The 17,804-nt window shown below is 31.9% G+C and overlaps 1 protein-coding gene across 3 annotated transcripts in view; it reads right to left on the bottom strand.

Moving 5' to 3' along the window:
• Positions 1-200: 200 nt before the first annotated feature.
• Positions 201-17,804, bottom strand: part of SLC25A36 (solute carrier family 25 member 36) — a 30,958-nt gene continuing 13,354 nt past the window's right edge. For all 3 annotated transcript variants that reach the window (XM_081955908.1, XM_081955906.1, XM_081955907.1), the window contains exons 3-7: positions 17,263-17,340; positions 14,643-14,743; positions 8,336-8,402; positions 6,478-6,767; positions 201-5,505 (exon numbers count right to left, since the gene is read on the bottom strand). In XM_081955908.1, the coding sequence (XP_081812034.1) occupies positions 5,282-5,505; positions 6,478-6,767; positions 8,336-8,402; positions 14,643-14,743; positions 17,263-17,340 (760 nt within the window). In that variant the 3' untranslated portion in view covers positions 201-5,281. The remainder of the gene's footprint in view (positions 5,506-6,477; positions 6,768-8,335; positions 8,403-14,642; positions 14,744-17,262; positions 17,341-17,804) is intronic.

The raw sequence follows: 17,804 nt of genomic DNA, 5'->3' as shown, positions 1-17,804 counted from the left end.
ACAAGACCTGAAGAAAAAATATTATGGTAAAATATACTACCCAAAAAGCATATTATTTTTAATGAAGTCTTCTCTTGTATGTTGTGAACTTTATTCCAAAGCCAATGTTTTTTCTCCCACTCTGATAATTTAAACAATCACATTTTTTTCCACGTGAAACACCCTTTTCTTTGTGTTTTAAAAAAAGTTAATGAAGTCTATTTGGTTTGAATAAATTCTATTTTATTTTGAAGTTTTGAGCAGTCCAAACAAAATGTTGCCATTGCGGCATAAATACAAAAAGTATTCAAAGCACATATTTGACAGCCAAAAATATGGTATGAAAGAATTAAAAATAAAAGTTTGTAGGAGTGGTAGAATGTCTGACTTTGTAAACAACAAGAGCTCTAGAAAAACCACTTTCACATATAGAGGGTTTGCAAGCTTTCTATACATAAAATAAAAACAAACCTGAAATTGGACTTCAGGTATTTATCAAAAGATAAATATTTGAATTCTAAAGTAGCAAACATATATAGGCACACATCATCATTATTCTGCTAGATTGTACAATTTATAAAACCTGATGAAAACAAAATATTTTCCAGATTACAGGCTGCAGTTATATCATACAGACTTAAAAGAGTTAAAAATGAGAGGTCACAATATCTTACATCAGTTCTAAAATTACAGTGTTAGGTAGGCATAAAACTACATTTCAATGATAAATTAACTTTTAATAAGTGCAATTTATGCTTTCTGAGATGAAAGGAAAGCACTGGAAACCTGCTAGGTATGAGTAAAGCAGTTCACTAAGTACCTCACATGCAATCTCAAACTTTTTTTTTGTATGGGGGAATAATAATCATTTCACATAAAATTTTAGATTGATAACCAGCCTACTGAGAATGTCACATTAGCTGTTTTATCATTTAAGGGTGTCAAATTTGAGTCAAAGATTTATGTTTGCTTAAGAAAACATTGCTTACAATTAGAAAATAACATTATATGAGAAACCTACAAGTTATTCCTTGATTTAATGGCATTTTATGCAGAGTAATAAAAATCTGGCAAATGCAAATTTTATGACAGAATCTACTATGGATTGTTTCTGTGCTAGTAATAGATATGAGTATTCACATATACAGATACACTTGTTACTGGCATTACTGTAGCGCCACCTTCTGGTTACATTTTAGTAAGAGAGTTGTATTTACAGTATCTACCGCAGCCAAAAATCAGACGTCTAGTAGAACAAGCTCATTTATAGCTCACAAAAATGTATGCCGTTTAATACACTTTGTCAGCTAAAGGTGCTACGAGACACCTTCTGATTTTTTATTTTACTGTTTGGGTATGTCTTGTCATTCTTCAGATGAATACAAACCAAGTTCCAAAGTATATTGTGCGCATGGAAAAATTGTCATTTTTTAAAAAGTTTTAAATTCATTATTTCATTCAAAAAGATATTCAGGAATATAACCACTCAAATTGAGGATTATATCATCTTCATATTATGTAATTATTTAACCAAATGTTATATGCTTAGAACAAAATGCGTAATTCTATTAGTTCCATCTTATAAATTCAAAGCTGGATGCAAAGATCAAAAAGACGTAAAAGACTAGTACCTGGAAAATGTATAGCCAAAAAGAGGTGGGGTAATACACTAATTTTTTTTGATGATTTTTTGTTTTTATTTCAACCCAAGAGTTGGCACTGGGTATCAACATTCCTTTGGTAGGAGCATACCCTCTAGGGAACTTTGTGGAAGTATTCTATGAGATTTCTGCTTCTTCTTTTAATCTCGTTGAGGTTCTTAATCTGAATTCAAGATGAAGTTAGGATAGCTCATTAAGGCAACTTTGCTGAAGGTCATCAAGCTTAAACTTGGGTTAAGGGAGTGTTTCTCAATCTCAGCAACTTTTAAGATATAAGGACTTCACTGCTCAGAATTCTCCAACCAGCATGTTGGCTTCGGAATTCTGGGAGTTGAAAGTTTTACATCTTAAAACTGTAGAAGTTGAGAAACACTGAACTAAACATATTTCCTACAGATTCATGTTTAGCAAGTAATCTGCTAATAAAAAGGCTACTAGGAGTAGAGATGTAAAAACAAAAAGATTACAACTCTCACCACCTTCTTAAATTAAACATTTTTTTCTGGGATTCTGTAGTCACTGCCTCAAGTAGTAAGGAAACAATGAAGTTGTTTAAAGAATTGCTGACAAGCACAACATGCAGGCCAAAACACACACACAGAGATATAACTATTTCTCCTTTGAACCTAGATATTCCAGCACTTATATCATAGCGTATATAAAATGGCAGTGACAGTAAAAATGCTTAGAATTAATTTGTTCATTCATCACCTCCCTAATTCTTAATATATCTATCATAATCAAATGCATTTTTCTGAAGGTGGATTATAAAAAAAATTACCAAAAGTAGTTTATATAACTATATTTTCAATTATGCTCAAGTATGTGTGTTAGCTAAGCGGCTTTATTCATCGAGCTAAGTCATATGTGCCTTGAGCAACTGCATTACCAGAATGCTACATGATCATGTAATGAGTGGGATCTACTTTACAATGAACAATAGAAATGTGGATTCATAAAGCTGGTGTGCTAGAATAGCTTATGATTTTGAAATTATATTTTTTAAAGACTTTATCAGATTAGAATCATGATTTTACCTACATTTTAAGCTTGCCCCAAAGTTCTCAGATTCATTATCTTTGGATGATTGTTGTTGGAATGCTATCATATGGTGTTAATAGTGATTGTACAAGGGGACAGAGACTGGAGGGGGAGGGGGGCGAGAGAGGGACTGGGTTATTTGAATCTACCTGAGTGTAGAAATAGAAATATATGAAATCAGTTTTTCTACAAATTTCTTCATAACAAAGTAATATTACTCAAGTTTATCATTTAAGACAGCAAGTATCTGTTGCCTATTGTTTACTACCAATAACATCTTTGTCACTAATATTTACAAGCAAGAAATTTGTTCAGATGAAAATTTCTTGGGGAATCTGTTCCTTTAATGATAGTTTCTTCATTTTCAACTATTGATTGTATATGTCATCTTTATTAAATTAATACAGCTAGTCCTCAACTTATGACCATTCATTTAATGATAGTTTGAAGTTACAACAGTGCTGAAAAAAATGACTTATAGTACGTCCTTGAAGTTACAACATCACATCATCCTGCAAATCACCTGATCACAATTTGAGCATTTACAACAGAGGCAGCATCCTGCAGTCATGTGATCATGATTTTCAACTCCCTAGCAAGCTTCTAACAAGTAAGTCAATGGGAGAAGTCGGATTTGCTTAATAACTACATTGGTTAGCAATCAAAATTTCATCCCCAAATGTGGTCGTAAGTCAAGGACTACATGTATAACAAGATCAGACTCATTGAAGAAAATTATTTCCTGCTAAAAAGATCCAGCAGAATGATTTGTAACAAGAGGTACATTTTAATGAAACCATCAAACTAAATATTGCAACTCTATAGGAAACGTATCTGCTACAGAATAACCAAGGAGAAACTATTTTGACAGTTGGCTATATTCTCAGTATCTCTGCATTATTTTAAATTAGCCTGCAATAAAATTATTTTTGAAGAGTTTATAGAAATAAATTTTAAGCCTTCCTCATGCCCCCATCTTTCACTTTTCTATATTATACAGTAACAAAATATATACAATAACAAAAGGAACTAACCATGATTTAAGCCAGTTGCCATAAATAAACTTTAAGCTATAATTCTATTTAGAAACAACTGACTTAGAAATAAATCTTTCTACATTCTTTGTAACTCCTGAATAGGCAAGAGCAGGATTGCACCATTACAATTATTTAATTTTCTTTAATAAAAAAATAAATGCACTAATGATACACATTTTTAGAATATTGTCTTTGAACTAAATACCCGCAAATGAATTCACAAGCTTGTTTCCTGGTATCACTAGCTAAATTTGCAAATAAAAAAATATTCAATTAGAAAACAGTAATTCATAGGCAGAAAATTTGTTTGGAACTGCAGGGCTGTAGTTAAAAAAATGAATGTAGGGTTTTTGTATTATATAATTAATTTATATATAACACTAAAATAGGTCACTTGTAATACTGTAAATAGTGTTTGTTAAAGACAACATAGTTACTATGTGTTAGTGAAAACCAACTCTTAAATTATAGCAAATGATATTGTGCAAATGTTGAAATAAATTTTAAGAACTATGCTTTCTGAGTGGAAAAAAAGAAACATTAACTTTTCAATTTCTGCAATGCACCAGAAATTAAGCAAATAATAAAATACAAGGGAATGCTTGAACACAGAGTATTATTTGTTTAGTTAATTCTATTAGCATTTGATTTTGATATGTTCTTGAAGTATAGTGAAGTTTGGCATTCAGAAGTTTGATGCAGATTTCAGCTCAGGTGAAATAACTCTTACAAGAATTAAGTTTGCTGAAGTCTGAAATAATGCTGAATTACTAAGTTATTTGCCACTCTTCAAGGTTGGTTGACTCTTGGTTCAAAATAACACAATCTAGAAATACTTTTAAGTCTTAACTGGGATTCATCAGTAGATGCATACAGGACAACAAAAGTAAGTCTTACACAGATATTAACATTCTTCTATTTGTACAGCAAAAACTTAAAATATGTGGGTTATTAAATATGCACCTATGGCACACTGAACCCCAGGGTTAGATGTTAAAATTAGGATTTTGTTCTTTCTGCCCTGCCCCCATGTATAAACAAATGAAGATCACTATGTTTTTAGAGGAATGTAGGAATTTACATTTCCTTCTGAGACCCATTGAGGTAGTAAAATGGGAAGCTTATGGTAAATCTTCACCTTTCATTTTATTTCAATTGCAAAATAGACTTTCAGTTATGAGCATGAATCTGCTTTACGCTGACATAGCTTTCAAACTGCTGTAGAACATAACTCTGTAACCAGTAATGGATTTACACCTTGCACTAAAACATGTTACAATCTACTTGCTCACACCAAGCCCTTGCTGCTTGCTGCATAGAAGTAAAAAAGTTAACATGGTAAGAAAATCTGAAGTATGACATGTTAAATGCAGTCCTTAAGAATAACTTGCAAGAGATACCATATGACAAGCCAGCAGAAGTGTGAATGAGTGCCTATCAACATTCTTCCACTTTGTCCATATCTCTATATAGTTGATATACGGGTGATATACCTGGATAATATATATATGTATAGCTGCTATCATTCAGAATGTTTATGGTCCATTGCAATTTTTTGGTCTTTCACTTCCCTATAGTCAGATAGTAGTTCTGCTGTCTATTGAGCAAGTAGACCACCACTTCATAGGTAGTCATCATTATAGCCGTGTTTGGTATTTGTCTTATCAAGTGTGTGGCTAGGCCACGATAGAAAGAACTATAGCCTTCTTCTTGCATAAGTAATGACAGCGTCTGGAAAAAGGATCGGTACTTTGTTCCTTCTTCTCGTAGTCTTGTTCGTACAACCTCTGTATTAAAGAAAAAGGAGAATGTCTCATATTTGATACTGTTTTATATAAAAATGTCCATTTCTAGGCAATATTCAAAAGCAATCACAATGCAAAGACCAGGGAAACAAATTTCATTTGTTTGATTCAATCCACATTCAATAACCTTTAGCTTCATGGACATGAGTATGCTTTAAATTAGTCCATACTACTATCTCTCAAGGAGCAAAACATATAAAGTAATGGCCAATAGACTGTAAATTTGGTCCAGTATTTCCAAAATAAGCAAAGCCATTTACCACCTTTCTTAGATTGGTTGACAGGAATGTAGTCATTCTTCCCTTCATCCAATTACAATACTTTTCTAAGGGATCAGCATAGTTTCATCAGATTCTGGGTCAAGTTCCATATTCTAGTAGTGATGTTAAAAACCTTGAATGACTTGCAGTTAAAATAAATCAAGAGTATGTCAAGTAATAGCTTTAACTATTGTGACCAGGTTACCTGATCGTCCCTTGAGGTCCTCTCCAAATGTCTTCTTAAACTTTGACGGATGAGTAGAAGACAGAGACCATTCTCATTTTGGCTACCTCTCTTTGAAATGGTCTTCCCAAGAAATAAAACCTATTACTTGCACTGTTTTTTTCAGAACCAGGTTAAGATATTCTTGTCTTGGCCATATATATTTAAATGCCTAAACTACACAGGAATAATTACTTTCAAATGAGTTAAAAGTATCTATCTTGTATGATTTATTAATTGTATTTTATTGTTGTTGGTTTATAATATTCTAGAAATGTCAGTGGTGAATATGTCAGTAGTAATTATGTTTGGCTAGCATTTTCATCAGTTTTCTGGAAACTGCATTTTCTTGAAGAAAATGAATATGGCCATCATTTAACCCAAATAACTTTAACATATGATTTGTTGCAATATACGGACTGTGATGCTATCTTATTTTATTCACCATCTTTCTAAGCAAATAATCCTTACCATGTGGATAGGCAATAGATGTAGCACAGGTTTTCGAAGTGGCTGCAGCTGCCATCATACTAACAAAATCAGATGCTTTTTTGACGGGCTCATCCTCCTTATCCATCCCAGGAGCAGAATTACATTCCAAGATTTTTTGTTTAATATTCTCATAAATAACAAAATGAATAACAGTCTCTGATATGCCTGCGTAAGAGGCAGACATCCCTCGGTAAAAACCTTTAATTCCATCTGACCGATAAACTTTGCGTACACATTCAAAAGCATTCATTCGTCTTTCTCCACGATTCCTAAAATGGAAAACAAAACAAAAATAAAAATTACTTTGAAATCTGAATAGTTTATAACATTCTACCAAGAATCAGCATGACATACTCCATACAGCAAAGTGGCCCAAAGCTTGTAAAGTTCTCATATTTGCATATTGTTTCATGCAATCATTTATACATTATCAATGATCAAAGAAAAGATATAGCTTTTCACCTACATGCAAATTACCTGACTATATTAATCCTGATTAAATTTCAACTAGAACTATATGCCTCAATGTGTCTCAAAGCACAGAACTATTGTTTACTGGTAGTCCTTATCTAATAACCATAATGGAGCTTACAACCTCATGGTGTTGGGTTGGTCATGTGACTGATTTGATTTTATGACTTTTCTGCAGCAGATGTTAAGTGAATGCTGTAGTCAATTTATTTCAAACCAAAGGTTCGCTATGGGTATGATTTTGCAAAAAACGGTAAACACCTATTGTTGGCAAAACTTTTGTAAAACTCTAGTGTAACTGTAGCTATGTTGCCAAGTGCCCAACGTTCCGTCATGCTTGCATAGTTTTTTATATTCTCTAATAGAGACACATATGATATCAATCAAGCCTAGCATTTCAATCTTAGTTCTATATGTCTGGGTGCTCAGATAAATATGTAAGAAAGGCTTCTTTAAATATGTTCTTTATTCATCAAATTGCCAGTATTACCAGCTAAAGCTGTCTGACTGATATATTTTGGATCAAGATTCTTTCATTTAAAAGCCCTCCTTTAAAGTCATCTTTTTAGTTGTGTGTCTTCAAGTCAGCCTTGGCTTCTAGTGGTTGCCTGGAGTAGCCCTTAAAGTTTTTGTAGCAAGATTTTTGGAACTAGGACATAGAGACCTAAAGTCACTTAGCTGCTTTATGTCTAAGGCAGGAAGACATAAGCAGAAAAGTTGCTACTTCTGAGCCTTCTTTAAATTGCAGACTTAAGATTACTTTTCTCTATGCTTTTTTCTATGCCATTTAGACTGTAAAGATGTACTATAGCATGTATTATTGATAAGCTCTATGCTCCAAGTCATTGCCAATCAACAATTTGCTTCAAGTTTCTTTCTAATTCATGTTCCATAGAACCACAAAATTAAAAAAATAAGAACTGAGAATTCCCTAAAACAGCATTTCAAGATCTAAAAAAATTGTTTCTCATTAAAAGGATTTAAAAATATCTTAACTCCTACAAATATTTCCAGTCCATGTAGCAAAGGCATGATGATACCCAGTTACATTTTACAGCTTCAGGTATAAATACTGCACATACTAGTAGAATCTCTCTGAAATCTAAAGTAGATACCGAAAACAAATGTTTTCAGGTACATGCAATATATGTATGTATGTATGTGTTTTTTTTAAAATATTGAAGTAAAAAAAGATAAATGTATCAATTGTAAGCAAGTCAACAGATTCATTTTAAAACAGATGTAGGGCAGTAGTTAATGATGGAACTTTATTGGTTCCTTACCTTAACTTTTTACAATGTAACTTTTGACCAATTTTATACATTCCGATCTACTTATATTTTCGAGAGATTATTGGAGATTTTACCTTGCATCAAGTTGTAATCGTGTCTTTACTAACCAAATTGGATTAGTTGCTGTGATTGCAGTAAAACCTAAACAAACAGTTAAAAAAATAAATTATTTTTTCTAACATCATGGCAACGATATGCTAAACTACAACATACACAGCAAGAAGATATAAACTGACTTGTACTATTGTAAAAATATTTATCTAACAACATTTTATTACTAAAAGTCCACAAGGCCAATAATACTCTGTATGATTTCAAAAATACATGTTATTCAAAAATTATTAACCATAGGTACATATAAAACTCAGCTTGTACCATTCTATTCATATAAATTTCATTTGGCACCTGTCCTTCAGTTTGAAACAAGGCCAGCTAAATCTAAATATAATCCATAAAAGTAAATTGCAAATAACATTAAACCACATCAATAATTGTTTTCTGTGAATTTATTTACATCTTGAAAATTCAAAGCAGATCATAAAAATAGGCTAACTAAACAACAGTCAGACACCTTCCTCTGTATAAATACTTGAAATATTTGATTAAAATAGAAGTTGGAAATCATACAATTTATGCCAGCGACAATTACTTAACAATCAAAGTGGGTCACAGAAATTCTCATACACAGAAAAACAAATTATTAGTTAAAGGAATGTGAATATTTATATACTGTGACTTATTAAGCAGGTAAGATAACAACTATTCAAAGTTCCAATAAGATGATATTGCTGACACTACTAGATAAAAGTTTATCTCACCCACTGCAGAATCGAAAACACGGAAAGCAGAAGGCTGAAAGGGCAGTTTTTAATAGCTGTTCAGTTACAAGATTAATATAAAATGCAACATTTATAAGCTGACACAGAAAGGAGAATAAATTTTACTAGATTCTGACCACCCAATTGTTATTATTCTATTGGAAAGAAATGCAATATTCTTGCTATCAGAAATCCTACTTTCTTCCTAAAGAAAATGGATATAAGGATCTTAGAGTCAGTAAGGTTATTTTTTTTAAAGATTTTGCGCACATTCCAAACCAGAGAATGTAGAAACTTGATTTGCTAATGTCATATGTAGAGCTTCTAGATCAGTGGGTCTCAACTTGTGGGTCGGGACCCCTTTGGGGGTCGAACAACCCTTTCACAGGGGTGGCCTAAGACCATCGGAAAACACATATTTTCGATGGTCTTAGGAACCAAGACACCAATTTTATGGTTGGGGGTCACCACAACATGAGAAACTGTATTAAAGGGTCGCGGCATTGGGAAGGTTGAGAACCACTGTTCTAGATAATTTCTACAGTTGCTCACAGCATAAAAATTATACTTAAACAACAGCACAATCCTATATATGTCTATTCAGAAGGAAGTCCCATTCAATGGTGTTAGTATTATTTTTAAAATTATAGCCTTAAAAAGTTTACATAAAATTTAATTTTATTAATTTTGAAATTAATCTATTTTAAAAGAAACCATCCAAAATTTTAATTTCATGGTTGGTTTGAGTACAAGCATTTTAATTATTTTCATATTTATAAAGTTATCTTAGAATGCTACAAATAAATCAGTAACATACTCATTCTCCCAATGTTATACTTTTTAAAAAGTTTATTATTTCACCTCTTTCATGAGTCTTTCCTTTAAAACGTTTGAAGCTCCACTGCATTTTTTATTCTCATTTGAGCTCTAAATTGACTTGGATATTTTATACAACAAACAAAATTATTTTCTTGCTATTATGTTTAAACATTAGATTCAAATTTTACAATAATTACTACTATTTTGGAAAATGCAATATAAAACAGCATAATATACTTTAAGCTGAAACCTTATTTCATAATAAAAAGATATTATCTAAAATTATGCTCTCTACTTGTATATTTTTAATATTAACTTATAAGGTGCACTCTTTTTTACATAGTATGTTTGTACTCTGAACAAAATGCTTTTCTTGTGTGCAGAAAGTGATTTTAAATCATTTTAAAATAAAAAAATATGTAGAATTACAGTTTTAATTTATGGCTTGAGACTAAAATCCTATAAATCCTAGGAAAAAGGCTCCCAGATAAAGGTTACTTCTGAGCAGATATGCATAGGACTGTACTGTGAACTTATTTAATTCTGAAAGCTATTGGCTGAAAACTCTGACATGGCAAACAGCAAGTACACACATCAGAAGGTTTTTATAGGAAAAATACCCCATGTTTCACTTAAAACAAGATCCCAGGAATAATTTGTGCTGACTTTCTTTGTGAGACAAACTGAATTGATAAATCAATACGAACACAAGCAATGCTAAACTGTTTTTAAAAGGAAAAAAATGCTCTGAATTCAATTAACTGCAATGTTATTAGGTGCAGTTGTGAACAACTACTTTGTTTGCATGTTTGTTTGTTTGGATTTATATGCCGCCCTTCTCCAAAAGGATTCAGGGCAGCATACAACATTAAAAAAACACACATCCCAAAAGTTAAAAAAAATTAAATACATATCCAAAAAAACAAACCGAATTTAAAAGACAATACATTTAAAATAAGTTAATTTAAAGAGAAATTTCTGTGTGAATTCTGCATATTATCAAAAAAGAGAGTTTACTAAACAAATTAGGTTAATTTTATAGCAGTTGATTAAAAGGTTTTCTACCTCTCCCCAAACTGAACAAAAGAAACAGCTGAGTGAACAATATATGCAACTGGAATTTATAAATATAGATTCCCCTTAGGCTGTTTCTTTAAGAGTGGTTACAAACCCAAGCTCTGGTTCTTACGCTACAGGCTGCAAGAGATGCTCAGTTCAGTACTCACGAGGTTTAAGTTAGTCCATATTTCTGCAGGAAGTGACCTGCGGATGGGGAACATGAGATGACACGATCTCACTCTTTCACGGGAGAAATGTACAGTAAATGCCTAAAATAGACACAGGCTTTTCTGTATCATAACAACAAGCAGTGACCTCATCAGATACATGTGACAAAACTGAATCCCATTGGAAGGGTTTGTGACTTAATAAAAGGTGAGATCTAATTTTTAAAAGTTTAGAACAGTAAAAAATAAAGAATACAGGTCACAAATATTTTTTAAAAAGGTTGTGTAAAATGCACTGAGTACTGAAATTTTTGCCATCTGCAGCAATTTAACCATTTTATATCATAAAATACTTACCTATGAACTTTAAAGAAACACAAAGTATTGCTTTGGCTTTGTTTTAAAAATAATTTAAAATGCTAACCTTGTCATCAAAACTAATATAATGGTGAGATATCACTCAGAATATGAAGTCATCCCTGAACTTTGCTACTACAGATCAAGCTGGGTTTGAGCTTTATTAAAAGCTTTAACAAAGAGGGGGGCGGGGGGCATGTATGAAAAAAATCACAGTCCATCTATTTATCTCTTCTTTGCAAAACAAATGTTTAAACAGATGTTTATATCAGAAAGCAGATTTATTGTGAAAGAATGTTTTAAATTGAAAACTGTACATTCTGCTGCTGCTATATAAAATACATCAAGATGATGATTAGTGGGAAAAGTCAATAAATTACAAAACTAGACAGTACTTCATGATGTAATATTTTTCTGTTTCCTATTAGAATTGGTGTAAAAGGAATATCTTCTCAGAAAACAAAAGTTTTTTAATACATTTTGTATACATTTTGTACTTATGGCCAATACTACCTGGAAACCCTAAGCCAGTGGTTTTTAAAAATAATTTGTATCACACAACATTTGTAATACCATATCCAACAAATTAGCAAAGGTATTGTATTGATCAGGAATATAAAAACTTTTAGTGGAATAGGTAGTCAAGTGATAATGCTGTTCCTGTTACCCATCCACAGAAAATGGGGTACAGCTGTACTAGAATGGCAGAATGTCATCTGTACTTAGCATATATCTATATCTGGCAGTGTTATAATTGGGCTGCTTACATAGAACAACGTAAAAACCACAAGAGTCATATTTAGCAATATTACAGTGCTTCATCTAGTTTCTGTAATGGGATCAGAATAAATATTCAAGGTTTTTCTCGATTTGTAACACTACACTTGCCTGAATAGTTAATGTACATTAGTCTATTTTGCTCACCAAGAATACACTGATATCCATGACAATGTTTCTTACTGGATAACAAAATATTAATACGTACTAGCCAAATAACACGTAATATTTGGCTTTAATAAATTTATTTAGCTTTTGTAAAAATTATTCCCTGTATGATTTAATACATTAAACAATATTTCTTTTAAAAACAATTAAAAATTACCAAAAAAAAGTAATGAATGAGAAAGTTAAGAAAGAATTGATACTCTGTGAAAGATTTTAAAATATATTTGTATGCAGAGTCTAATATGGTATTTGTTCCTTGTCTTCCACGTACTCTTAATTGTATTAGTAGCTGTAAACTAAAATGTATCTTGCAGGCAGAATTGTTAATCGTTTAACTTAATACAATAAGTAAGCATTTTAAAAAGCAAAAATGACAAGGTTAGCATTTTTCTCATATGCTGTTTGTATTAGTTGTGACAATACAGCCAAAATTATATGTCAGTATTTTTATATGTATTTAGGAATATTTCAAATGCAATCTATGGGATTTCTAGCATCCTAAAACTATGCTAGTTCAAAGGGAAAGTAGCTACCTTCAAAGCCAATATGCACAGGGGATTCTTTTTCACCAACCATGTAGTTTAGGTATATAACTGCAAAGCTGAATGTTATTTCCAGTCAAATTTTTGTAAGCACATGAACAAGATAATTTCATGTAATAAGAACAGAATCACAGAAATTCAAAAGAGGTATCTTTTTATATTAAACATAGAACAAAGCATATTTGTCTCAAAGTGACAGCTATGACAAAATAAGTAAGTAAAGAAATAGATCTAAAACAGAATTTTCATATAAATAATTCAAATCATAATATCAAAAATACTACTGGATAGGCTAACTGGATTTGCATGTAGATATGAAATTTGCCAAGAAATCAGTTTTCTACATATTCTGGGCAAATATACATATTTATAACCATTACAACAACCAGGTAATTAATCTTTAATCTAATTGCAAACAAATATTAATGTGTAATACACAGGTCATTTTCTGTAAAAAAAGATTACTAATCCATTTTCATCTTCTGCTCTGTTCTTTGTCAAGAGAAATTTAATTTCTTTTTAACTTCTGGGAAAAAAAGAAGACAGGTAACAGTCTCTAAATCAATGTACAATTTTAAATGAATCCTCAATTGCACTGTTGCCCCTTCCCTCCCATTTCCATGGATTTCTTAAAAAAAACTGTATACAAATAGCTACTTAAAATTTAAACTTCTATTCTCCAAAACAAGATTGACTATGCTTATTAATTATATGGGCATTTTTGTCTCCCAAACATGCCAGGATTCTGATGTAGAACATATCGTGCAAGCCATAAATTGAAACATTTATTCCAAAATAGCAGAATCTTACATTTTCTCATCACGTGCCTCCGAAATCATGGAGCTCACTAACAGAATTGCAACTCCATGAATTCTATTATTAATAAACATGTAAATAATGTTGGAGTATACTTTTTTATTTCCTCCGTTTCCTAAGAAACTCATTCTCATATCCTACCCCCCTCCCACCTACCCTCCTCCCCGCTGCCAAAAGGAAAAAAAAAAGCTTGATTTCTTGCTCCCTTCTTATGAAGGCAATGAGCTTTGAGGAATTATCTGATACAAGCTGGTGTACAAGGAAGATATTGCAGGTGACTTATCAGATGAATAAGTTTGCAATAGAAAATCTGTCAATGAAGAAAAAAAAAAGAGAAGCTCCTTTATTCCACATGAAATTTGTTTAGCAGGACTATACACTGATCAAGATTCAAGGGAGATGGTGCACTGGAGCATACTTAAATGAGCACATGTACTTGTTGGCACTTCTTAAAAGCATATGAATATTTCCTGGCAATTATGCGGCCACTGTTTTGTAAACCCAGGAAATAGTACAGTTTTTTTAAAAAGTTAATGGAAATGTAATGCTCCTGCATGCTACAAATCACCTTTTCCCTTTCTCCAAATCACTGAACAGTCCTACAAACTTGTGTCCACATGATTCACTAACTTGGAACTTATGAAGAAAATAATATGCTTTCTAACTCAGTATTTTATTAATGCTTGTAGCAAGCATTCATGCACAATCAGTAGATTCTCATATACAGTATTTTAGTCACTGTATTTTCATTGTATTATAACTGTCTGTTTCCATTACTTATTTAGGGTTCATTTATTATTGCAGCCATTCCATTAATAGCTTTTCAATAGATTAAAGCAAGAATTCAAAAATCCTTACCTGCTATTCCAGCTGAGGTCATATGTACTTGAGTAGAATCTGGCTCAAATATGTTATTCATAATTTCTTTGGACTTGGAGTAAGTTGCAAAATATAGCGCTCTAAAAGTAGAACAAAAACAGTTAACCACAACATAGCTGTGTTTTAGATCAATATTAATAAATTATGTTGCAGTAGGAAACAATGTTCCATATTGTTTCTCGTGTGAAGTGTGTTGAGGTGCAGTTTCCTGCTCACCATCTCAGCTCGTGTGAGTGAACTGGCGAGACTCACCACCTCATTTTCACCTCTTCACATGAACTGACAGCTTGCTTCCCACTTTCACTCCTGCCTCCCGAAGTGCTCTCTTCCATCAGCTGGTTTGTGAGAATAGATTAGTGGCAGAAAATTGGTTCATCAATGCAGGCAAGTGATAATATAAATGCTCAATAACACTCAAATTCAAGTAATTAAGAGGTGTCCAGTGTAGTTAACATTATGGAGGTTCACATCTGTTTAGCTAAGCGGAACTATGTCTGATAAAAGCAACTCAAAAAGAAAAGAGTAATAAGAGATTTAAGCAACAAAAAATGGGATATCACTTGACTTAATTGATATTTCCATTAAATAGTATTCTTTAGCAAATTGTATTGATTTATGACATTATAATAAAATAATTCATGAAACATAAGCTGCTTAATTTTAAAAGGCTTCTAAAATCAATGATATGGGAAAGCACATATCTGTGGGGCTGTAATAATTATTTTATAATATGAATTTCCATGAAGACAAACTGTAAGGGATGTGTAACTGGATGTTCCTTGCATTTTCTGAATGTTTAAATTTGAGAACTGCTACTCTAAGCTTTCAATATTTAAAAAAACATGGTTATACTACTGAGTTATTAAAACTTGAATGCTAAGGATTAGTATTCCACTGTGTCCAATAGTTAGGTATATTACTGTAACAACATTGAATATTTAATGATATTATTTTAACAGATAGACTTTTAAAATGAACTTAATAATCAAAAATAAACCAAGATTATTATTTTGCCATAACATCTTTGTAATGGTGGTTTGGAAATGCTATCCACAGGGATTATGATCTGAATAAATTGATTCACACATCAGAACATTAGGTTAATGCCATTAGCTTTGCAAATATGTTGCCTTTCACAAAATGTGATAAAGTAGTTCTTTTACGTGATGTAGTTAGCAACGGGGATTTGAAATCAGTGGTGTATACTATATACGCTATAAAACAGGGCTCATTATGTTCTAGTCAAATAGAGAAGTGCTGTTAAAGCTACTCAGCAATGTTTAAACAAAACATAAATGTATTTGTCCAAAGTTGATGACTTGAAAAGGATTAGAATGTATTCATAACCCCAAGAATACATAAACAAATGGACAAGCATAGTACAAAAATTGGGAGAAAGTCCACAATTGTGTTTTTACTCATAGGTAAAATAATCATACAAACTAGATAATATATTTTTCAGGCTAATTCCCATTTCTCTCCAACTTTATGATTTCTATTTTTGATATTCTATTCAGGTTTTTTGTATGTTCCTTATGTATAAAGGATTGTATAAAGGATTATTTTACCTACTTTTTCTCCAATGCAGTAAATAATGGATTATATAAACTACCGTAACTGTTTATTAGAAAATTTAATCTGCTTTTCTCCTAGGTTAGGTTTACATTTCTTTTAAAATTCACTCACATATATAATTTTATTAATGTGATGTAGGTTTATGATACTACAAAACTAAGCAGCCCTTCATAGGATTATAAAAACCTTAAGTACAATAAAATAATATTATTTATCTCCAATGCAAGCATCTAAAAGGAATCATGTTGAATCAACTCTTGGTGTCTAAAAGCTTTGAGACAAGTGGATAAGTTACAAATTGGACCTGCCTGGATGATTCAAGTCTCTTATTTCCTGCAAACAATGACTGAAGTTAACTCAGAGGAGAATTCATTTTAGCATACCCTACTTATGCATCCAAAACTGGGCCCGCAGCCATATGACTCATTCACAGAATTGTTGTTTCTTGGCATGTTTTCTCCGCTGCCATTACAAACTGTCTAAACAATTGACTATCGTTCTATAAGTTTGACCTTATTTTGTACAATGTGAATTACAGGGAACTGCTATTCTGATTACATGGATCAAAATTTTACTAAAATTGTCCTAAATAAAATGGCATGTACCTATTTTACTAAGCATTGTAAAATTAAAATTATATATATATACACATACATACACATACATACATAGATACATACATATGTTATATAGTTGCAAGACTGAATGACATTTGTTTACAGAAAATTTCAATTCCCAAATTAGAAAAAAAACACAATAGCAGATATTGTTGTTTATATGGTTTCCAATTATGATTCAAATTTACATGGTTGGCATTTTTGCCAGGATTCAGAAGGTGACTATAAATATTAAAAGGAGAATCATACTTATATTGAAAGTTCAATAACTGTTACTGATTAGTGATAATAAGGATAGAGAAGTAGCTTCCCAAAATAGAATATGTGACTTCAAAATAATGAAAAGCATTACAAATTTCTATTATCAGATGAAATAATCCAAATAAACGTTTTTTTTTTCAGTTTACCTGGACGGAGCCACGCCTACCAAGTTAGGACCTAGTCCTCTGAAAAATGACCGGGGACCCTCATTTTGTAAGATCATCCTGTGAAGAAGCACATATGATACCATAAAGTAGATTTAAGGTCAGATGGAGAGTTTGGCAGTGATCCAAGCAGAAGCTGTGATGTTACAAAACTAGCCTTGCTTGTCTCTAGCAACTACATATTTACCTCAATTTTCTGTAATATTCCTTATTTGATATAGGGAAATGGTGTGCGTGTATGTGCGTGGGGCTATCTGTCTCCTAATACTATATTTACCAAACAGAATAAGGGAAAGATTTTAGGGTACTATAGTTAATAGAAATGCAGTGCATACAACTATTCCTCAACAAAAACTATAACTCATGAGCCACCATATGATGAGGTCCTAAAAGCAAGCAAAGCAATATGCAACTGCCAGGAAATAAGAACAAATTAATAGTTAGGTGCCAATTCTACTGTAATGAAAAGCCTGAGAATATCAGTTAAATCCTATCAGCTAGGATTACTGAAGAGAATCAATATT

This window comes from Natrix helvetica (assembly GCF_964273705.1).
Source record: "Natrix helvetica genome assembly, chromosome: 5".
Classification (NCBI taxonomy): domain Eukaryota; kingdom Metazoa; phylum Chordata; class Lepidosauria; order Squamata; family Natricidae; genus Natrix; species Natrix helvetica.
Note: the sequence above shows the minus strand (reverse complement) of the source record. Positions and strands in the feature narration are given on the sequence as shown.